Genomic DNA, 25,046 nt, shown 5'->3' with positions numbered 1-25,046 from the left:
TTTGGCAACAGTGGGAAAGGAAAACTCAATTTAAACTGGAACCAACCTCTGGCAGAACCAGGCTCAGGGAGGGGCAGCAATTTGTCAAAATAGGTTCCTATGTCGTCCAGTGGTGCACTAATCTTAGTCTCTCACTGAGCATGCTCCTGTGACTGGCCAGCACATCAGGAATTGGTTGGGAGGTATTGTCCAGCATTGTCCTTATCTTGGACAGCGTTCACCTCCCCGATACCACCGTAAGGAAGTCCAGCTCCGTCCCCATAACATTACTGGCCTTGCAGGTCAGTTTATTGAATCTGTTGGCATCTGCGACCCTCAACCGGCTTCCCCAGCATGCAACAGCATGCAGGATGGCTCTGGCCACAACAGACTCATAGAAAATCCTGAACATTGTCTGACAGATGTTAAAAGACCTCAGCTGCTTCACAAAATAGAGAGGACTCTGGCCTTTCCTGCAGTGTCCAGGGTTTTTTAAATTCAGTCCAGGTTATTATCAGTGTGTACTCCGAGGTAGTTATAGTCCTCCACAATGCCCAAATCGACCACCTGGATTGAAACAGGGTGACAGGTTTCCTGGTCCTCCGAATGTCCACAATAGATTCCTTGGTCTTTGTCACGCTGCAGATGATTCTGCTCGCACCATGTAACAAAGCAGTAAACCACAGTCCAGTACTCTGTCTCATCACCGTCACCAATGCATCCAACCACTGTAGAGTCATCAGAAAACTTCTGAAGATTGAAGGGCTCTGTTCAGCGACTGTAGTCCTCGGTGTAGAGGGAGAATAATAAAGGGGAGAGGACAGTCCCTTGTGGTCGCCCAATGTTGCTGATCACCTTGTGAGACACACAATGCTGAAAGCGCACATGTTGTGATTTTCCTGTCAGGTAATCAACAATCCAGGACATGTGAGAGGCATGTACCTCCATCGCTTTCAGGCCTGATGGTACTGAATGCACTGGAAAAGTAAAAAAACACAACCCTCACAGTGCTTGCCAGCTGGTCTAGATGGAGGTAGACATGATTGAGCAGGTAGATGATGGTTTCCTTAACTCCAGAGCACTGCTGGTAAGTGAACCGAAGGGGGTCCAGATGTTGGTTGAGCTGAAAAAGTTTAAAGTATGGAGAAAGAGCAACAGAAACAGAAACAGACTGCATGCCAGTTAGTTCATGTGTCTGCAATAACAGACACATGGTAAAATAAGAAGACGGACACAAAAGAATTTTACACAAAAGAATTGTTTTATTTGTACCTATTATGGCCTTGTTATACTGCAAATCACTATGTTACGCTGTTCCTGAAAAGGGCTATGTTATAAAGAAAACTGTATCATCACCACATAATAAAGCTAGTATGTTACAAATATGGGATGTAGAACAATTTTAATTCAGGAAATATTCTCTAAAGCATTTTCAAAACCTCTGACATGACAGTCCATAAAATAACATCCGTAATATGGTAAGCATCAATGTTTCTTACACAGTGAGGATGTCGCCATTTAACCATGAAATTAAAACTAAAATACTGTGTCATTGTTGCACATATGACAATATCATAGTTGTAGTAAATAGTTGTCAAAAGATCCATATAAACAGAAAAAGTAACTGATGAACAACAGACACAAAAAGCCAAACAACACAGCGTTCCTCTAAATCCAAAACAATTTGCATAAAATTAAATCCTCAGTTGAGGACTTATAGCCAAAGACGCTTGGTTTAAAGAAGTACTCTGACTGAGCCTTCTTCCTTTAATGTTTATATTATTCCTCGCACTGGAAGGTTCGCCATCACTTGTCTTATCCTGCAGGTAACATTTGATCTGTGATTTTTTTAAATAACGACAATAGCTTTTTGGATTGAAAAGACTGATGTTTACCAACATATATGTTTTTATTATAACTATATTCTGTTGGTGAGAAACAAAGCGTTGATTCTGTTGGGATTTCTTTGACCCTTTTCCCATATTGTTTTCATCTTTTTACACAGCCAAACACACTGAAACAGTGTTCATCTGTCATAAATTAGAGTTACATGTTAATGATTTATGGTAATATATACAAGCTGATTTTTAATCTTGTGTGGAGATTTCAGTATTCCAAACTTTCGTTCCATATATCTTCCTTATAATGTAAAATCTCTGATGAACATGTTGCAAAAAGAGTGTAGAGCTCTGATATGATGGCTTTTTATTGTTTTTGTACAGTTTCAGTAAAAGTCTCATCAGCTCGATGTATATTTATTTTGACTTTAAATGCATACATAAAACAAAGTTCCAGATGAATCTGACTGATAGTATTATTGCTGTAATTATTATTACCATTACTGTTATTATTATGATAGATATTGCAACTTTTTTGTTACCACAGCAATCATGAAATAGAAATCTGATATTGCAACAGTCCTGTTGTATATAAAACAGAAACTATCTTGCACTGAAATGCAAAAAGGCAACATGAAATATACACCTGGTAACCCACAAGTGATTTTGTCTTACTGGATTCAAGTTGGTCTTAAAGTCAATTTATGACTACCCCTCTATAGTAGTGGCCACTTGGTATTTGATTAAACTAATTGTAACATTTGTTACATACAACAAACTACGAGGACTGCATGAACAGCATGCTCTGCTTGTGGCTCTGTTGGCTCATTCAGGTATATCTTTTTGCCAAACAGTGGAACTGCTTCACCTGTTTTGATGCTGCAGACCAACGCTGATCATTCATTGTGAATGTCATGAAGATGGTTTTATTTTTCTTTGTGTGGGTTTGTAGAAATACCAAATATTCTTAAAAAAAATAACAACATAAAAAGTTATGCCCCCTTTAAATACATGGATTTAAAAAGCATTTTGGCATTATCTTGTTTACCAGGCAACCCTTAAAGAGAGCCTATTTTGCTCATTTCCAGCTTTACTTTTATTTTTCTACAGCTAGGCCAGGTAGGAGGTGGTTCTGTACTCACGTCTGTGTGCGCCAGATGACCACATTATGAAGACCCACTCTCACTGACATCATGCAGAGCCAAAACCAGAGCTCATGTGAGCCTCTGGCCATGTTTAAATAAATAAAATCAGTTGTGTGAACATCGAACACTATAACAGCACTGAAACAAAATAGGTTCCCTTTGACTTTTTAGGATTGATATCTTTTTAGGTTGCACGTTACTCTTCCTACTCATAAATGCCTAGATTATTCACAATGCAAGACAACTGCAGACAGATGTGTAGGAGACTGTAATGTGCTTATTAACTGTACATTATATAAAATATGGATGCACCACCAGGTTAGAAAAGTTCAGCCAATGCAGAAGAGTCTTGATGTGTAATACCCCACCCAACCATCTCTGGGTTTAATAGAAACCCATTTAAAAACATCAGCATGTCCACTCAAATACAAAGTACTTTATATTATAATTTCAGTATTATGGGAAATAAGTTATTAGACTACTCCTGATCCTGAGTCCTGATCAGGACACTGATTATATTAAGCCTGATTAAGCAGATATTAAACCTCAAAGAGCAGTGTGTTTCTCCAGTCAGCATTTCAGTTCCACTCACTGTATCATCTGACCATTGTAGGAAAACCCCACATTCAGAATAAGTATTATTAGTATTGTTATTATATTACCAGCAGCTGTTCCAGCTGTTTGTCAGTCCACAAGTACAGTACAAACAATCAGTGAATAAACTACTTAATTCATTGAGGGCATACATGGAGCATTTCAAGTAAACTAACCATCCCTAAGCCTGTGGTCTAAAAATAACAAAGTGCAAGCTACTCCCTATTGTTTAACATGACTCACTTGGCTAATGACTGTACTTTATCAAACGGCAAAAACATCATGCTGTCATTCATCTACTATATTTTTTGTGACCAGAGTTTAAAGAATTAGGTGAAATATTGACACTGAAGAATTTTTCATCTCAACCCCTAAAAACATGGCATCGGTGAGGGATCACTGCCATCTAAATAAAGATATAAAGGGACAGAGATGCTGTGGGAGAGGGGAGTCACAGTTCCTGTTCATGCATCTGCTGCTGCATCTTCTGAAGCATCTGCTGCATCCTCCTCAGCTACAGACACACCAGATAAACACAAGACAGAGACAGGGGAGCAAGAGAAGCATGAAAGACAGCTTACATAATAACACATATGGGTCATCAATTCACATCAGTGTCTTGCTTATATAACACCCACTGTAATGTATTATTGAGCATCTGAGGTATATCACAGAGTCACAGAGTCGTGTTTTTGACACTCACTTCTTCATCTTTCGTCTTGATAAGCTTCTCAGCCTCAATATCTGGTGTAGACAGTGGCAGAATCGGGTTGGGGCTCTCCACACGCTTATCTGCATTCATCTTACTGTAACAGGACACATAAACATGAGGGATGAGAACAACAGGCTGCCGGCTTCCATTTGTTTCGCAGTCATCCATCACAGTAACACTGGATTTTTTTGTCAGCAAGACAGGAAAATGAGCTAACTCGTTCTTCTGTCTGCAATGGAAGCACAAAGTGTTAAAGCCTTTACTAACAGGATTGTTATCTGATAATAACTTCATTTGAATTATTATGATGGTAGATTCAAATGCAAACAGAAACCAAGGCTACAAAGTAAAATTGATGAGATAACAAGTCAAACTTTTGACTTAGTAATAAAGTCACATAATTTGGCTACGCAACTAATGACACAAAATTATGAGATTAAAAATAAATGTTGTGTTATTAAGTAAAAATGTATACTCACATTTGGAATATGCATATATACTGACTGCTCAAGAAAACTTTAAAAAATTACAAGAAAATCATGGTCTTAAGAAGTGTAATGTAATGAAATGAACTTTTTGTCACATACTTTTTGAATATGTCAAAGATCTACTAATCGCCCTGGTTTTGTTCTCCATATCTCAGTTTTACTCATAATTAACCATGTTTTGTGACCATGTGTAGGTTTTGTCAGGTTCACACCTCGTCATGTTCTGGATGCACTGTGCCCTGTAGTTCTCATAGTGACAGTCACTGGTGATGTCCTTCAGGTCGTGCATGTGGGTTCTTATCAGCATGGTTCTCAGCTTCACAAAGTCGCAGTGAGACGGGTTCTCCACTGCACGCAGGACAGGATGAACGTGAGGGTGAATCCAGACAGACTGTTGGCCAATCAGAATTGGAAAAGACAGCCGCACAGCTGCAACCTCCAGTTTAGAGCTGCTTACCCTCCACAATGCCCCAGGGGTAGACTCTCCCTCTCACTCTATGACCTCGAGCTTCTACCACAGTGTTGCTACCAATCACAGCAAACGGCGTGCTCTCCTGCATCACAAGCAGCAGCCACAGAGGAAAGATTCAGATTCCTAATGTCAGAATAAAAGTACAAATACTACTGTTTTATTTAGTGGTACTTCATTCCAAATAAATGTTTTCAATTTCATGTTTTTATTCAGCTAGAAGTAAGATTGTATTGAAGCAGGGGTTAGTTGCAGCTATCATCTGAAAATAGAAAACCATAAAGAAGGAAATTAAAGACGCTGTTTTGGACATATTCAATGTGAATCCTGCTCACCTTCAGCTCTTTATCTTGCTGCTTGAACTCTTCATCCTCATCCGAGTCACAGTGAGGGAACTGATAGATCTTTATCCCATATTTATCGATCTCTTCCCTCACCTGGAAGAAAAAACACATATGAGATGTGATGGATAGCAGCAGAACCACACACATACATACGCCCACAGAATGAGAAAATTTAGCAAGAAGTCAGTGCCCTTCTGTACTGTATATGAAGGCTTTAGAGAGATGTATGAATCATCCTGCGCTAAAAAGAGCTTCAAAAGATTTGCATGTCATCACAGAACTGGACCACAATTTAGGCTAAATGAGACAAAAATGGATCCTTTATTTTATCATTTTTTGTTATGTATTAGAAAAAACAAATAATAAATCATCAAAAACAACAAAGATTTTTCCAGCTCAGACATCAAAGGTACACTTTTATGAGACAGTGTAGCTGTTGCGTGCTATGCTTGCAGCACCCAATACCAATAAAAAAGTAAATTTGAAAAATTTTGTTTAGGAAATTGTTGATTATTTTGCTACGTAGATTATACATATCTTCACGAATACTGTTTCTTTGAGTAATTTTGTATTCAGGGCCACAGAAGTGTTGTTTAATAGTACTTTATATGTTTTTAACAATTTAATATTTGTTTAATTCCTATGCTTACAATATTATAATGCAATGCTAGCACTAGGCTAAAAAAATGTGTATTGTTTCAGAAAGATGCTAGCTGTGGACTGTCACATAAATAAAGGAAGTAAATGTTCAAATAAATTTGTATTCTTTTGATAATGTGGGTAACAGGGTTGCATCGGTTGAGTGACACTCAGAATAGTCAGAACAGATGAGAAAAACACAAAATATGTCAAAGAGGAGGCCATGAGGTTAACACAGAGCTCAATCATGTCACTTCCTTTTTGTTATGTATTTAATATATACTTTACGTCAGTTTATTTAACATTTATGTGTGTTTTCCTTAGGTTTTTGGTTGATATTTGGTCTCCATTAAAATTACAGTGCCATAATACTAGCAAAAGCATCTCCTAGTGAAAATGCAATGTGAATGCTGAAAATGTGAAGATTTTGCCTGAAAGGTTTAAAAATATTTGAAATATTCAAAGCTCAACTTGCAGAATAAGCTTAATTGCATAAGATTACCAAAAGATCAGCCAGCTTAAGTGTAAAAAACGAGAGTACCAAAACCTGAAAATGTGCTAAACAAAATAAAAAAACATACACAAACTAATCTTAATTTGTAGTCTAAGGAAGACTACGATGACCTGGGTGACTGAGAACCTTCACAGACATAATCTTAATTTGCTTACATTTGTGTAAAGGAAAGAGAAAGACATTTTTTTAATCATTCTCCACCCTCTTAGAGCAGGTGATGTCATCATGCAGTGGAGGAATAAATTCCATTAACTCAGTTTTCATGTTTGTAAAGTTTATTTATGGATGTGAAAGGGATTACTATTGCAAAAAAAGTAATTAAATTACTGTTACTTTCCCATAAGCACGCTGTGTCACTGCGTTACTGAACCGTGATTTTGTTAGTGAGAGTGTCTCATGATAATGACGTAAGCGACGGTCGTGGTAACAGACGTGTGTAGATCAACAATGGATAATATATAGAGTGCGGAGAGAGTACGACCGTGCAGCATTTAAAGCTTACTTTGAGTTTGACTCTGTAAAAAGTGTCAAAAACATTAGCGTCCACTGTTCACTGCGTGGGAAGAAAATTTCTTTTTACAGCGAAAAAACTGAGCAAGTACTGAGCACGCTGCCACGGGAATGTGAAATTCACAGAGAGACCCCCGGATACTCCCACTGACATGACCGCTGCAGCACCGGGCAAACCTCCACTGGCTCCACGACTGCTAAACAGGTGAAAATAGATTAAGAAAATAGAAAATAGAGCGACAGGACTCAGAGCCGCAGAGTCTTTGATTTTATTTATTTTCTACTGCGTTTTACTTGCATCTATTTGAAAAATGCAAGTAAAACACAAAACATTATTTTATTTTATGTGCTGGAATATGCAGAAAATAGGTTTAAATGTTAAACAAATTTCTTCAAGTCAAAGACTGTTGCATATAATTTAATTTTTGCTTGATGCAATGTGCATAAGGTTTTTTGTTTTTGTTTTTGTTTTGTTTTTTGCCTGTCCCGTTTGGCTCTTTTGCCATCAGAATTGTTGTCTAAAGGCGAAGAAAGATGCCCAACGGATTTACTTTACCAAATTGACCATCCCAGCCTTGCCGTAATGGTCCATTTGATTCACCTTTTATTGTTTATTTTATTTTCATTTGCTGAATACGGGACAGACTTGACTGGGGGAAAGAAGGGGAGAAAGAAAGAGGGAAAGAAAAACAGCTGAGAAGAGGGACGGGGGAGAAGGGCAAAAAACAAAAACCAACAGAATAAGCAGAGAAAAAAAATACATATATCGATCACCTGTTGAGAAAGAAAAAAGAAAACAAGCAGAAGAAAACAAGAGTAATAGAATAAACAATATCACAATGATATATGGGAATATGACAGTAAATACTAAATATTAAACATTATTGTGCAGCACATAAGATCAACAGAACACAGTGTGCTTTGAGGTAGGAGCCAAAAAGGGTGTAGTTTGTGTGTGTGAGCACCCGTGTGTACACCTGTGAGCATGGACGCGCTTGTTTTTAAAAGGTTCCTTCATGTAATGATCTGCTAGAGCAGGGGTGTCAAACTCAAATGGGCCAGTGGGCCAAAATTCTAAACTGGAACAAAGTCGCGGGCTAACATTAATATTTATTGAAAAAAAAAAAATTCTTCCTCTAGATATAAGAATGAATCTTTTCTTATGGACTCAAACAAGTTTTGCTGAAAAACTGAATATGGAACAAGCAAAGCTTAATACTAAACAATATATATATTAGCTGTATAATACCAGTAGGCCTGCTCCAATAGTAATTTGGTATGGCTTTGCGGGCCAAATGTCATTAGGCTGCGGGCCAAATGTGGCCCGCGGGCCAGAGTTTGACACCTCTGTGCTAGAGGGTGTGGGGGAGCCACAGCCCCGTCCTCCAGGGCATGAAGCAGGTATGGAGGAGATCAAAACTCCAGACATCCAGAGGCCCCCAGAACACAAGAGACCAAGGAAGACCAACAGAGGGGCAGCCGCGCCACTGTCCCAGAAAGAGATGAGGAGAGTCCCAGATGAGGGCTCACTCAGCAGCCGCGGAGCAGAAGCCAGGGGGGGGTTGCAGTGACGCGCCCGTGAGCTCCGCCGGCAGCCAGCTGCGCCTGAGTGACCGAGCCCCAGGCCGAGAGGCCGGGGGCACCCCACCCCCGAAGTGGCCCGAGCGAGCCCCAGGCTCCAGGCCCCGATAAGCGGCCGCCAAGGAGTGAGCCGGTGTGTACCCGGACGCCCATCCCACAAAGAACCTACAATGCACCGATATCCAAGGGAGTCCGCCACCGGCAGGGGAAGTGGTGGGGGAGATAGGCCTCCAAACCTTGGAGGGCCTGAGATGTGCCCAGAGAGGTGGCGTCTGATACCCAACCTGACATATAGACACAGAAATACAGGCACACACAGACACAAACATCCATCCCCACCCTCATGCTCTCATATGCACTTACTCCACACTCAACCAACGTGGAGACAGACATAAAGAGACGCTGTACACACGATCACACTCCCCAAGCGTACTCTACAAACCGGGTCTAGGTACCCTTGCCCCTGGAGGGGGGAACTGCACCCAGACCCAGGTGGTGTTACCCTTTTCCCTGCGGTGGGGAGAGGCAGACCACCCCGACTCCGCAGCAGCAGGGAGGCCCCACACTCCAGACCCCAGTCGGACGGCCAACTCCTCCTCCTAGCCCTCCCGCTCCAGCAGGCCGCAGAGAACGGGGGTGAGAGAAGACTCCAAACCTCCCTCCACCCGCTCATTGTAGTGTTGATGCATGTGTGTTCTAAGGTGCATTTAAAACCCAGGAGGGCATGGAGCTACCTGCCAGAGAGCAGCAGGTAAGCGCATAGCCCCTCCTGATAGCCCTCAATGTCTACGTGTATTTAAAATTGAGAGGTGGGCAGCGACGCCAGGGGTGAGGTGTACACCCTGATGGTAATTTGGACTCCGTGATTGTGCCCACTCCCAAGATCCTATATGTATGTGTTATGAGAGTGTGAGTAATGTGAATGTCTAAGTTGTGGGATAAAATTGAGGCAGAGGCAGCCAGAAGGGGACAGAGGGGGGGGTAGCTTCCTCTGCACCCTGGTGACATACCCCTACTCCAAGGCCCTGCATGTGTGGGTGGTTGTGGTGGAGCGGGAAGAGGGAGGCAGCTGGATAATGTGCATAAGGTTAAAGGATTAAAACTAATAAAACAAGTTTTAAAAAGAGACTTTTTCATTTGATTACATTTTGTATGATGGATTATTCAGAAAAAGTAGAATTGGGCTGAAAGGTCTATTGCTTTATTACCTATTCAGGTTGTGTATCATGTTTTTAATTTTGTTTTACAGTAGGTAATGACATCATGCAGTGGTGGGGAAAATGCCATGAAAAACGAAACTCTTCAGAAAACTTAAACTGTAACTTATAAGTTAGGGTGGATTTAAAGAGGATTGAAAGATTTCTCCATTAATTTGTCTGTAACATGAAGTATGCAGAATTGGTTAAGTGCTAGTTAAGGATCTCAGTAATGTGAATTTTTAAACAGCATTCACATTAATTTGGGACTTTTCATTTATTTTACAGTGAAAATACTTCAGCATAAATTCACTTTTTATTTTCCACATATAAAGCTGTCATAATTGCAGTGAAATCATGTGTCTTTATGATCTTACCCTTTCTTTGAGTTTCTTTATCTCAAAGGGAGTGAGGCAGTCAGCTTTAGCGATGAGAGGAACCACATTAACTTTATCCTGCAGGGCCTTCATGAACTCTATATCAACAGGATGAAGCCTGCAGGAAGATACGAACTTCCCTGAATCTGTGTACGATACATGTGTGCATATGTGTGTGTAAGAAAATATATATATATATTACCCATGTCCGAATGGGGGTATGAAGTAGAGGCAGCAGTGCACTCTGTTGTCCTGTATGTTCTTCCTGTTGAGTCCGCTCTCATCTCTGAAGTACTGTTCAAACTGCTGGTCGATATAATCTGTAATGGGCCTCCAGCTAGAAAATAACGGCATATTTGCATATTTACATGTTTTGCTAAAAAACTGATCTACTTTTCTAAAGAGTCATTTTGATCTCGAAGGTGGTTTGCTTAGCTTACAGTAATAGCAGGTTTGTGTCTGTCTGAGCTAGCTTACCCAGTTCATTCACTCAAACATGGTCCAAAGCAGACAATCTGACCATATGAAAGGAGAGTCTACGTGGACTTTACTTAATAAGTAAAGTCCACTTTACTTAGAAAAATAAGAGGGCTTCTTCCATTTGATGTTTATCACCATGCTCATCTTGTTCGGTACAAACTCAACCCTTACCACGCCGTGTTGTTGACAGCATCTCCAAATCCTGGGGTGTCCACAACTGTAAGTTTCAATTTCACCCCCTTTTCCTCAATGTCCACAGTGTGCTTTGTGATTTCCACTGTCTGACTGATGCGCTCTTCGGGGCAAAACAACAAACAGATATGGATATTAAACCAGAGAGTTATACAATGACTCTGTAGTCACTGTATAACTGATGAAAGAAACAAGAAGAATGGTGTGAAGACGTCTGATAGATTAGTCACTCACCTTCAGCGTTGAGCAGCTTTCTGTCTTTATGAAGATCAGTGAGGAAAAGGCTGTTCACCAGAGTGGATTTACCTAGGCCAGACTCACCTGTAGGATACATATTGATCATTACATCAGTGTAACATGCTCACTGTCACATGGAAACTAATTTTATTGTCAGTTAAAGCAAGGGAGTAAAACTTGTGTTATTAATTAGTGTGGCTCGGATAAAGATTATCTGGGCCAATTGTTGTGAAGACTGAAATTTCTGGTGCTTGAATCTGCGATTTGACATGTTTACAGCAACGCTTTTTGCAGCTCATCTACCCCTCAAATAGTCTCGCACACCAAAACAAATCCCTACCCTAATGAGGACACACGCATGCTCTTTCTCTTAGAATGTAGGTATGAACAAAGTCAATAGCACAAAGCAAATATAAAAACCAGCAGAAAGACACTTTAAAGTGATCACTACGGTGATTCCACCTTAGAAACATAAACAGGTAGAAACAGAGGATGCAGTCCGACTGCTCATCAGTTTGTTGTTACCTTTTGAAGTTCACAGTCTGGTTGCTGGGCTGGGGTCAGCATTCCCTCAGCTTTTCCTCAGCCTGCACCACTATTACCTCCTTCAGCACAAAACTGAACTCAGTTGATTGTAGTGCATGTACAAGTAGAATCAATAAGCGGGCTCGATAGGCAAACAGACTAGCAATTCCAAGAAATTGAACTACTGGGTACTGGTTCTTTACAAGAGCCGGTTCTCGATTTCCATTCCAATTTTGGTGTGTGTCTGCACATTACCAAAGTGATAGTTAAATCACACAAGCATATCCAGCATATAATTGAAGTGCAATCTCTCAGCCTTAACTCAAGGGCTTTAGCAAAAGATTTGTATTAATTAACTTTTCTGTTTTATTACTCAGTTACTTGCCATTAAATATCATTTATCGTCAGGGGGTTGCAGCCATATAGTTTATGGATGCAGGTGGCTATTGAAGTTTGCTAGCATTAGCTGATAAGCTAGCACTTAAGAGCCTGTTATCCAAATAAGGCCATTTCTGGTTCCAAAAAATGCAATAGCCATCTTTTATTTGCAGTCTGTGCGATACACACATTGAGCATTTATTTCTCAACTGATCAGGTAATCTCCAAAGCTATTCCTTAACAGGCAATATCAATTTCCCTCTGTCCTTAATAACAGGACTGTGGGTCAGATATCCATGCAACATGGATAACATGGATCAACACCTAGTCTATAAGGCGCCCAGGAGGCATTCTCATTAGATACCTGAAGCACTTTGCTTATTTCCTTTCAATGTGGAGGAGTAGCAACTTCTCTGTCTAATGCTGAGCAAATATACTTTTTGATGTTTTCTACTGCTTGTAGTCATAATCTCTTTCTTTCTACTCTTCACCACCCTGAGCTTGTGGCCATGGGTAAAAATGTAGATTGATCACCACAACAGACTGCAGAAGATACACCAATCAATCTGTCAGTCTTCAATCCACATTACCTCACTCATGAACAAGACCCTGAGAAAAGAACAGCAACTCATCCCCAACCGAGAGGGAGCTTTCCACCTTTTTCCAGTTTAGAACGATGGCCTTACGCTTGAAGCTGCTACTTCTTATTCCAGCAGTTCACACTCAGCTGCAAGTCTCTCAAGTGCAAGCTGAGGTCATGGTTCAATGAAGCCAACAGAACTACATCATCTCCAATAAGTCGAGATGATATATTAAGACCACAAAACCCAACATCCTCTACCTCTTGGCTGCACCTGAAAATGATGAACAGAACTGGTGACAGAAGACAGTCTTGGTGGAGTCCAGTACCACTGGGAATGAGTCTGACTTACTGCTAGCAATAAAAAACAAGCTGTTACTACACCAAGCTCCCACAACAATGTGCATGATACCTCACATGAACTTTGATGGCTGTGAGTTCTGGCCCTGATATGTTGATGGACATATTCTGAAATGCCCACATATATACTAGGTCTGTGAAGGTTCTCAGTCATCCAGGATCCAGGTCATCGTAGTCAAAGGAGCTTGCAAAGAAAAGCGTCTGGACTTCTTTAAGTTGCTTGAAGACGTTTCACCTCTCATCCGAGAAGCTTCTTCAGTTCTAAGGTCAAATGGTGGCAATTTCACACCTTGGCTCAGGCGATTAGAGGATCATCAGGGGGTCCTTTTGTCCCTCTTTGGGGGGATACTCCCACTAGGTTTAAATCTGGGACTCTCCACCATTTGACCTTAGAACTGAAGAAGCTTCTCAGATGAGAGGTGAAACGTCTTCAAGCAACTTAAAGAAGTCCAGACGCTTTTCTTTGCAAGCTCCTTTGACCACATATATACTAACTAGTCAAAGTTTTTAAATAAAATGTGACAGACTACTGTTAACCTTTTGCCTATAATATGTAGCTTGTTAGATGGCAATTCATATTTAAACAGGCTGTGCAGAAAGTGTAATGTGAAAGTTTGATGTAATGACATCCTGTCTTGGTTTGACACTTTTGGTGCATGACAAAGTTGTGTCCTTTTAAACCTCGTACCTGCAACCAAGAGTGTGAAGTCAAAGCCTTTTTTCACTGACTTCCTGTGCAACTGGTTGGGCAGTGTGGCAAAACCAACATATTCTTTTTCCTGGAAACAACCACACAGATAGAAAACAAAGCAGCAGTGGTTAACCCAGAAACTTTGGTTGACAAAGAACCACCTGTGTACACCAACACAGTGGATTTCAACTCAAACAAACAAGATGTGATTGAAGTGCAGATTTTTCAGCTTTAATTTAAAGGCTTAAACATCTTTCTCGGGCAATAACGAGTACAATATGCTTTATGTCTTAAAGATATGCCTATAGTTTAACTAGTCGGTATATGTCATCTAGCTTCATAGAAAGATAAAGTTGGGTATCATTTGCATAGCAACAAATATGTATGCTATGACTTTTATTGATACTTCCTTAGGGAAGCATGTATAAAGCAAAACAGAAATGGCCCCAGCATAGAACCCTGTGGAACTCCATGACTGACATCTGTGTGTGAATAAGATCCCCCATTTACATGAACAAACTGTAGCTTGTCTTATTATACGTGCAAAATCTCCAAGTATTCATAATACAGTATAGCAGGCAGTTGTTTCACAACAGGAGGGGGTGGAGAGAGTGTACAGTGCAGAGGCATACACGTATCTGGAAAGATGGGTGAAAAGGAACAAGAACCTTCAAACAGAGGCTTGAAAGAGACAGATGTCTCTGATATGAACTCAGTAGCAGGTCAAATATAAATCCAGGCTCTCCCATCATACATTAGATTTTCTCCAAATGTTTTCATCTGAGGATATTACAAGCTTTTAATATCAAATCTTATACACAGTGCATTAGCTGTGTTACTGAGCAGAGGTGGTTCTGAAGTTGGAGAATGTTTCTGTGTGTGTGTGTGTGTGTGTGTGTGTGTGTGTGTGTGTGTGTGTGTGTGTGTGTGTGTGTGTGTGTGTGTGTGTTACTGTTTTGCTTGCATATTGACAGTTTGTCTGTGAATGTGTTTGTAAGTCACACCCACACACAGATCATAAAATACAGAGATGCAGACTGCTGCGTCTGTGTCGGCTGCTCTGACTCAGCCTCAGCGCTGCTGTCCAACATGGCACCACAGCAGAAAACAGTGAAGCAGGATGAAGGCAAAAAAAATCAATTATTAACCACTCGTGGGATTTTGTAAATATAAATCTGAAAATAAAGAGTGAAGAGCGGATGCTGTATGTAAGAGCTGTCAGAATATCTTTTTGTGAAAATATCAGCTGCAGGGGAGGGGTGTAGCGGCAGTTCAGGGGGCATGGCTAGGGGAGGCTGGTCAACATACACCTGGAAGTAATTGTGGGATTTCACGACTCCTACTTCCTCCTAACAGTAGATGCTGGAGAGGGGTGCTGAGCCGTAAGCAGGAAGCAGTAACAGAGAGACAGGATGATAAGCCAGACACTGTTGGCCTGTGAAAATCACTGTGCTCGTGTGCATAGTGTAAATAAACTTGTCATCACTGCAACTCTTTGGCTGAGTATCAGGTCGTTATGCTACAAAAATGTTCCCTGAATCTCTGAAAAGCAGTCATTTACCAAACTGCACCAAATTTCACAGTAACATATTACAGTGGCTAAAGAGACTAACATAAAGTGATAAGAAACATTTTTGGAGTTGAATTCATTGATTATGTTATGAAATTTTCATCCAAATCATCTATGTTAACTATTTTTCAGCTTTGAACAGCTTGTTACAAAAAAACACACATCTTCTGACTTGTGACTAAGGATGTAGTCCACTCAAATTAGCTCTATGCTCTCATGCTTGGACACTAAAAAATGAACTTGATTCCTAGGTCATAAAAATTGTTCTTTATCTCATACTGAATTCATCCTCCAGATGCTCCATAACATCCTCCTTTAAGCTAATTTACTTTTCATTGACTGTGTGTTAGAAAAAGGAGGTTTGAACAATATAGGATGATTTTTCCAAGTTCGGAGATTGGGCTGGATATTCCTAATATGGTCATCTCAGTCACACAGCTCTGGATGAGCACAGACGCTAGACCCACATGCTGTCAAAACTTATCTATACAAGGGGCACTCTAAACAAAGGTGGGTTAAAGGGGAAGAAACTGAAATAACTTTTCAATTCACTACCACCATAGTTAGCTGAAATAATTAGCTAATCCAGTTGTACAGGATGTTTTCTAAGCAGAAATGGCAAAACCTCTGTAATTCTAGCTTCTTAGTGCAAGGGTTTGGTTTTTGTTTTTTTTCTGTTTCACATCACTCAGGATTAACTCGGGATCTTTAAGACTTGGAAAAGCCCAAGATGTGGAGACGTCACTGGACTAAACAGACTGACTCATTACTGAAACATTTTAATTTTTATTAAAAACTTTGACAGCCCTGCCAATGAAAGAAAGAAAAAGGCCCAAATACTGAGAAGCTGGACTCAATGAGATGATGACCAGACCAGCATAAAAGACCAAAAGTGTTCACAGAGCTGTCCAGCAGAGCTATGCTTACAGATGTGTGCAGATGTTACAAACTGCCCCCCTCCCTGCCAAGACTGCCCTATATTATTTATGTTATTTTTCCCCACTCTGTGAAAAAATTCTGGAGGCACCCATGCAGAAGTGGGGTCTCTGTTACTGCTGACCTGTAATATGCAGCGTCGTTGCTGCATATGCCACTGATCTTTAAGACAGGAAGAAGCGTCAGGAAATACTACAGCATTTCACCCGTGCAGGTGCTGCGCAGAATAGGGCTTTTATTTTGTAAGTCATGTATATATAAACACACACACACACACACACACACACACACACACACACACACACACACACACACACACACACACTTATCTGCTGTGTGCCTCTTACCTCTCCATCATCTGAGACGTGAAGCCAAATTCCATCAGACACGAGGCAGGGATGGCAGGAGGAGAGAATCCGAGCAAACACACGTTAAAACGCTCACGCGCGTCATGGATGCACCACTAAGCAGCCTTGCTGAGAAAGCTTACCTGTCTGGGGCGCGCGGCTCTTGTACCTGCTGTCGGCAGTCATGCTGGACACAGCTGGTGGAAGATGCGTCCGGAGTGAATGAGAGAGGAGGGTCTGAGCCGTAGCTCAGTGGGCGGAGGGCTTCAGCACGAGCTCTGACATGTGCAGAAGTAAGAAATCATAAGACATAAAATACATAAAACCCTCTGTCGTCGTGTTCTACTCTCTCTCCCGCAGGTTTGCAGCATATTTATTGTGTAGAGGAAAAAAATGGATTGCAGTTCACGTGAAACCCCAGGGGGAGGCGCCACAACCCCATTATTGCGCAAAGAACGTCACTTTCTATGTCATCTGTCCCCCATTCCACTGTCATTTGTCCCCTTGACCCACATTTTGAGATGATGTGCCCCTGCTTTTAATAGGTACGTCCGGCAGAGTAGGCTGCCTTTGTGGGTCAAGCGCAGGTGAGCAGATCAGCCTGCTCTGCTGTGCCCACATGCGACTCACAGTCACGTGACACTGGCTACACATTTCGGCCAGTGTGATAAATGAGTACAGAAAATGCAGCTCCAGTAAACAATTGATTACTGGACGAACAGACTCAGGTATCACGTGACAGTTAAAAAAGAGAGGGGGGGGGGTGTGATGGCATTAAATGCATCGATGCTCTCAGAAAGACTGTGCTGCTTTCAAAGAATGATTGTCACTTTGTTGGTGAGTCAGTGTGATATCAGGTTACTTTGCATCTTTCGCTTGGAGGAGTGTGAATGTGCATATTGAACAGGTATGAACAAAATACAAACCTGTGCCTCCTAAATGCAGCGGCTCCCAGCCCAGGGATTTAGGCTTTCAAAGGGTCAAACCTATCACTGCAAGGTTGACCAGCTGGAGAGAAAGCTAACAAAAAAATCCAAGTGTGGAGTAATTTATTGTAGGGTTGTTTTTTAATGAAATGCTAGGAATTTCAGTTAAGTGAAAAATGATTACCACTGTAGTGAAAATGGTAAATGGTAAATGGCCTGTATTTATATAGCACTTTTTACTAGTCCCTAAGGACCCCAAAGTGCTTTACATATCCAGTCATCCACCCATTCACGCACACATTCACACACTGGTGATGGCAAGCTACATTGTAGCCACAGCCACCCTGGGGCGCACTGACAATATATGTTTAGCTTTATCCTTTCTTTAATTTCATTTTTAGCACTCATCATCTACTGTGCCAGGGGTGTCTGTATATTATTTAAATGACTGGGGATCACCATTTTGACCTTAAGGTCAGAGATGCAACATAATAACCTAGAGCTCAGTGATTTAATCCCTGCTTGAAGAAAATACCATGAAAACACCATTACAGAGCGCACACTTCTAAACTGAAAGTGCACCACTAAGACCTCTGATAAGTTTGCTACTGAACACAGAAACTGTATTAATGTTTAGTGAAATTTAAATACATTTTGTATTAAAATCATTTTTTTGTTTAAAACAGTCATTTAATTATATTTTAATGGCATTTTCATTTAAAATGCAAAGTGGAATGAGTATGCTGTTGTTCTGTGTGGCAGTTCTTTACATTGATTTTATTATATTAATTGAATCAGTTCCCAAAAAGCACTGTTGAACTGCTCGCATGGCTTATAGGGCACTGCCTAAAGTGACCGTCAGGTGTCACAGCTATACTTACTGAGAGAAAAATAACAAAAAAACAATTTAAAAAATCCAGAAAAATGCATTTTCATGAGCGCCACAGGGGGGATTTTGTCCCACACCTCTTTGCAGATCCTCTCCAAGTCATTAGTGTTTCATGGTTGATGTTTGGCAACTCGAACTCTCAGTCCCTCCACACAGAAGTTTGTGGAATGTGTGCAAAACTTGTGGTCAACTACAAGACACGTCTCTGTGATTCCCAACAAAGGGCTTGCCACCAAGTAGGGGAGACCGGGGATAGTTGTAACATTTTTGACATTTCTGTCTGTAAATTGGAGCTCTTTTAAGGTAGTGGATTCAAAATGTAATGCAAAGTATTTTCATGTCTCTGCTATTAAATAGTACAGCTATTTTCTCTGCAGCACAATTACCCATTGCATGGTATGGCCTCAAACACAAAGAGTGAAATGTTACAATTAACCCCATAGTCTGGGTTAGTTGTAACATATCCTGGGGTGAAATGTAACACAATGAAATAAGGGTACTAACAAAATATTAACATGTAATCTTTGTTTATTCAACACATGAATGCACTTACATCCATTTGTGTAGCTGTGTGTGTGTGTGACAGAATGCAGAAATCTAGCTTTTGAACATATTCCAACCCCCCAAAAAAGACAAATTATGGAATTTTCTGCAACTGAATATTTCATTAATTTTGGTTGGTCTTCCTTGAGTTTGGCCTCATTGGCTCAGTGGGCATTAGAACCTACAACTCTTGCACCAATTTTGAACATAACAATGAAGCTGAAAAAATGTAGTTGTTCACCAGCATCGCAATTCCATTACTTTTTATCATGGCTTACCTTGGTGTGGTTTGCAAAGTGCTTCAGAAAGATGAGGAAATCTGTTTCTTGCACTTATCCTGATTTATTTCCACTACCAGTACTTCCTACTGGTCCATCTCTGACACAGAGGTCTGCATAATGTATGTGTGGGAACACAAACAGTGGAGGAATTGTGTTGCCAATGGCATTAACCGCATATACAAATGCGACCAGTGAACGTCTCTCTGCTGATGTCGTTGCCCCAACTTGTTTAATATAAGTTAAAGTAATAGTGCGGTAAGTTGTAACATCTGCATTATTGTTACAACTAACCCAGACTGTTGCTGTTACAACTGACCCAGACTCCTATAGCCATGAACTAGCTAACATTACAGCCAACGGCTAAAACATTAGCACTAAAGACCTACACAGAATATATCCCCATAGACATACAAATAACATAATTTAAGTTTGATGACTTTAACTGCAAAGCAGATAATGCTATTAGAAATTGAAATAAAGTAGAAAAACTTACTTTTTGGCATACAAATTACTTTTTTTGGTGTTAAATTGTCTGTTTTTGACAAAATGTGCTGATTTTTCACATGTGATAGCAGAACTGAATTGGGCATGCACAGGATGAGTCACATCATTTGAAACTTAGCCCTGATTGGAGAAATTTGAAGTGTTACAACTGACCCACGTTACAACTATCCCCGGTCTCCCCTACTAAAGCACGTTTTGCAAATCAAATGCTTATTACATTCATAAAAATGCAAATTCATTTGTTCTGTCTCTCACTGTTCAACTAAACCTACTACTGTAATATAGACTGATTACAAAATCAGCAGGTGTTCAAATAATTTTTTCCCTGACTGAACATTTATGTATAAGTTATGACCAAAGTTCATTTCATTTTTTCCCTTTTCTTTTTGTGCTGGTGGAACATATATTTACTGTATGTAGCTTTGTGAGCATATACGTGTTTCTTCCTTACAGACAGAATTACAGTCCAAGGTCACACGGCAACTTTAGGAAACAGGCTAATGCAGGAAGGCTGGAGCATAGCTCAGTACAATGGCTGATCACACATGTTTTCTGTTGATTCCTCTGATGCTGCTGAGCGAACCGCTTTGCAGGAGGAAGTACTTATTGTTCTGAACAAGTATTTTCGCCCTCTCTCTGGCAGGTGGACAATGGAATCAGTAGAGAGTAGGGGAGAGATAGCCACAAGAAGCAAACAGTTTTATTTGTTTCTTGTAAATGACGCAGGAATACCAAGAACATTTTTTTATTAAGATTTACGGTCAGCATGTTGGGGGTCATACAGAAATTAGCTTTGTTTCTTGCTCACTCTAAAGGAACTAGGTGGGTCAAAATACCATGATTAACCACTGATAATAACAGCGACAGACTAATTTTTAATTTGTCACACCAATGTTTAATCTTTCAAGATTAGAGAGAAACAGAAGTAGGAGAAAAGAAAATGAATAGAAAGAGAAACAAAGGTGAAAATGGGAGAAACGGTTTGGTTTTTCTGTAATCGCTGATGGTGCTCCACAGAGGCAGGAAATGGTGCTGTTACACATAGGAAATGACCTGATGAGATAGATAAAGGCTCCGGAAATCCAAACAAATCTTGGCAGATACAGCTGAAGGGGACACAGCTCACAGAAACATCTGAAACCACTCCCATAGTGTGATTCACGGGCCACATAGGAAAGAATAGAATCAAATAGAAGAGAAATGTCCTTTATTATCCCTCATTGGACAATTTTTTTTTTTTGCCTGTCCCGTTTGGCTCTTTTGCCATCAGAATTATTGTCTAAAGGCAAAGAAAAATGCCCAACGGATTTACTGCAGTGACATGCCCGTGAGCTCCGCCAGCAGCCAGCTGTGCCTGAGTGACCGAGCCCCAGGCCGAGAGGCCGAGGGCACCCCACCCCCGAAGTGGCCCGAGCGAGCCCCGGGCTCCAGGCCCCGACAAGTAGCCACCAAGGAGTGAGCCGGTGTGTACCTGGACGCCCACCCCTGGACACAAAGAACCACCGACGCACTGATGTCTGAGGGCGTCTGCCACTGGCAGGGGGAGTCGTGGGGGAGAAAGGCCTCCAAACCTTGGAGGGCCTGAGATGTGCCCAGAGAGGTGGCGTCTGATACCCAACCTGACATATAGACACAGACATACAGGCACACACAGATACAAACATCCATTCCCACCCTCATGCTCTCATATGCACTTACTCAACACTCAACCAACGTGGAGACAGACATGAAGAGACGCTGTACACACAATCACACTCCCCAAGCGTACTCTATACCCCAGGTCTTGATACCCTTGCCCCTGGAGGGGGAAACTGCACCCAGACCCAGGTAGTGTTACCCTTTTCTCTGGGGTGGAGAGAAGCAGACTGCCCCGACTCGGCAGCAGCAGGGAGGCCCACATTCCAGACCCCAATCGGACGGCCAACTCCTCCCAGACCCCATCGCTCCAGCAGGCCGCAGAGAACGGGGGGGACTCAAAACCTCCCTCCGCCCACTCATCCTGAGGATGTTTTACCAGTCAGTGTTGCTGGAGTACTTTTCTATGCTGTGGTGTGCTGGGGGAGCAGCACAGCAAAGAAGGACTCATCCAGGCTGGAAAAACTGATCAGGAAGGCTGGCTCTGTGGTCGGCATGAAGCTGGACACTCTGGTGACAGTGGCAGAGAAAAGGACACTAAAGAAACTGCTGGACATTATGAACAATGCTGGGCATCCTCTGCACACGGCCATAAACAACCAGAAGAGTCTGTTCAGTGACAGGTTGCTTCTCCCAAAGACAAGAACCAACAGACTTAAAAACTCCTTTGTCCCACACTGTTTAACTCCTCTCTGGAGGGGAGAGGGAGGGGAGACAGGAGGACAAAGGAGGGGGGAACAACTAAGCTGTAGTGCCTCTTCACTTCACCGTGCAATACCTTTTGTGCAATACTTTTTCTTAATAGTCAATGGTGCAATAGACTCCATACTTGAAATGTGCAATTCACTTGTATTTTTATTTTTATTTTATTCCTATTTATTCTATTTATCCCCTTTGTAATGTCCAATGTCCTCATTGGACAAATTAAGGTGTTACAGCAGCAAATTGACAGGCAGATAGAGCATGCAATTTTAGACAAAAATAAAGAATATGAAAATAAAAAGTAAGAAATAAGAGACTGTAGAGTAAGGGAAATTTTTTTAAATGTACAAAATGTTCTGTATATTTGTGGTTAAAAAAAACAGACTTTTAGCAGAAAATGGAAAAACTGGGCAAATAACAATTTTTGCATAACATGAGTAATACAGTTGTTCAAAGTTGCTTTGTTTTCATTGTCAAAAGAGTAAAAATTTGTTAAAGTTTGTAAATGATAGCTCATAGAACTAAGCTGAGTCTCATTCAGGACAGAAAAAAAGAGAGACCCATCCATCCACTGTGACCTCCTTTTGCTGTAGCTTTGAGAAACTGAGTGTGGCCAGTGTAGATGGTTTTTGGCTGAGCTGATTTAATGTTAAGTTTGCTCAACTAATGTTCTCTGAGGATGGTCGTGTAGGAGATGATGTTCATAGTATTCTCAGTATTCTCAAAATATTTGTATGTATTTAATATAAATTATGATATTTGGTGTCCATCTATTAATCCAAAATTGCCACTGGAAATATTGTGACTATGCAGTATTTTTCCCACGCCCCTTTATCCTGCCAATCCAACAATTTTTGTCCCTGTCCTTGACATGAAGGAACATGTCATGAGGCAGCAGCCTAAGCAGAGAAGCCCAGACCTCCCTGTCCCAGCCACCTGCTTCAGCTTGTCCAGCTGTGAGATAAATTCTCTCCAGAGTGTCCTGGGTCTGCCTCGGGGCCTCCTCCCAGTGGGACATGCTCGGAACACCTCACCCAGGAGGCATCCTGATCAGATCAGCTAACAGGCCTAGCCTGGCCCTGTACCGTCCTTCTGGAGTTAACTGGCCTAGACCCGGCTCTACACCATCCTCCAGGAGCTAACTGGCTAAGGTCTGGCCCTGCACCATCCTCCAGGAGCCAATTGGCTTAGGCCTGGCCCTGTGCCATCCTTGTGGAGCTAACAGGTTTAGCACCGGCCTCGCATTATCCTTGTGGAGCTAACTGGTTGAGGTCCGGCCTTGTACCATCTCCCATGAGTTAACTGGCTTAGGCCTGGCCCTGCACCGTCCTTCAGGAGCTAATTGGCTTAGGCCCGGTCCAGCATCTTCCCACAGGAGCAAACTGGCTAAGATCTGGCCCTGCACTGTCCTTCTGGAGTTAACTGGCTTAGGCCTGGCCCTGTGCCATTTTCCTGGAGCTAACTGGTTTGCTTCACCCAGAGGTCTGTACTGTTCACTTCTGTTAAGTACTAAAATTGTGGATGATGGCAGTATTTACTATTCTTATATGCCTCTTGGCCTTTTTGGACCCTCGGATAAGCAATTGCTTATGGACACATAGCAGGGGAACCTCTGAAAATGATCTTTATTCTGAAAAAGGCACATGCTCTATAATGCTGCAATGCTACAGATGTCCAAACTACCTCAACGGACTCCTTTTGATGTGGAGGAGCAGCGGCTCTACTCTGAGCCCCTCCCGGATGGCCAAACTCATCACCCTATATCTGAGGGAAAAGCCAGCCACCACAATCTCTTTCTTTTGGTCATTACCCACAGCCCGTGACCATCAGTGAGGATGGGGACGTAGATCAGCTGGTAAATCAAGAGCTTCACTTTTACACTCAGCTCTCTCTTCACCATGATGGACCGGTACAGTGTCCACATCAACATGCAGCCACAGCACCAATCCGTCTGTCGATCCCTCGCTCCTCTCTCCCCTCACTCTTGAACAAGACCCCAAGATACTTAAACTCCTCTACTTGGGGCAGTAACCTTTCAATATTGTAAAAATTGAAAGTATTATGGGGGTTTTGGAGCCAAAAGAGCCAAAATGCAGAATCAAACCTAATATTGCAGAGTAATGCACTAATAAAACACTAGAAATGACTCACAGTTCACAGACTAAAAACCAGTGTTGGGTAAGTTACTTTAAAATAGTAACTTAGTTACATTACTAGTTACTTCTCTCAAAAGTAACTCAGTTACTTCAAGTTACTCGTTACTTTCAAAGTAACTAGTTACTAGGGAAAGTAACTTTGGTTTTACTCAGAATTCTCTTGTTAATGTGTTTCTTCCATAACTTTGCAGTCTTCTAGCTTGCTTACTTGCCACAGTGCACTGTGCCACCTACCAATAGAAAGGAAACGATAATGTGCATATTTCCACAAGAGAAATCCCACGCCTGGACCGTCATTGACTGCTTCCATGATTCTAGCCTACGTCACAGCGTCATGTGCGCCTTTTACATCCAACACAAAAACTGCAGTCGTGGTGCTTTCGATTGTACTCAGAACTCGGAAATTCTGCCTTCTGAATAGGAAGATGTAGGTAACACCAGACTGCAGATGAGCTGCATACAGGGCTGGACTGGGACAGAAAATTGGCCCGGGCATTTTGACTAGAGACCGGCCCACCATTATAGGAAAAATCATAAAGCCTTTGAATGAAAATAAACACTATTGTGACAGTGATGTACACTGTTTTGATGGTATATATGCATCAATCTATCAATCGTTTGTTGTAAGATTCAGATAATTATTTTTTAAAAGCTAGACATTTGAAATGAGAATAAGAAAGAAAAGTATTTCTTTGCGCCCACCTCTCCCTGTTAATGCCCTACCTGGC

At 41.4% G+C, this 25,046-nt stretch overlaps 1 protein-coding gene across 1 annotated transcript; it reads right to left on the bottom strand.

The window, feature by feature from the left end:
* Positions 1 to 1,218: 1,218 nt before the first annotated feature.
* Positions 1,219 to 13,911, bottom strand: septin5b (septin 5b). Its single transcript, XM_026172680.2, has 10 exons — positions 13,827 to 13,911; positions 11,293 to 11,379; positions 11,038 to 11,161; positions 10,589 to 10,723; positions 10,387 to 10,504; positions 5,561 to 5,662; positions 5,214 to 5,310; positions 4,969 to 5,104; positions 4,260 to 4,362; positions 1,219 to 4,070 (listed from the first exon to the last, which is right to left on the bottom strand). Exons 5-10 carry the CDS (start codon positions 10,477 to 10,479, stop codon positions 4,008 to 4,010), a joined length of 594 nt encoding a protein of 197 aa, XP_026028465.2. The 5' UTR covers positions 10,480 to 10,504; positions 10,589 to 10,723; positions 11,038 to 11,161; positions 11,293 to 11,379; positions 13,827 to 13,911; the 3' UTR covers positions 1,219 to 4,007.
* Positions 13,912 to 25,046: the final 11,135 nt, after the last annotated feature.

The sequence above is a fragment of the Astatotilapia calliptera genome, chromosome 7 (assembly GCF_964374335.1).
Source record: "Astatotilapia calliptera chromosome 7, fAstCal68.1, whole genome shotgun sequence".
In the NCBI taxonomy this organism is placed as follows: domain Eukaryota; kingdom Metazoa; phylum Chordata; class Actinopteri; order Cichliformes; family Cichlidae; genus Astatotilapia; species Astatotilapia calliptera.
Note: the sequence above shows the minus strand (reverse complement) of the source record. Positions and strands in the feature narration are given on the sequence as shown.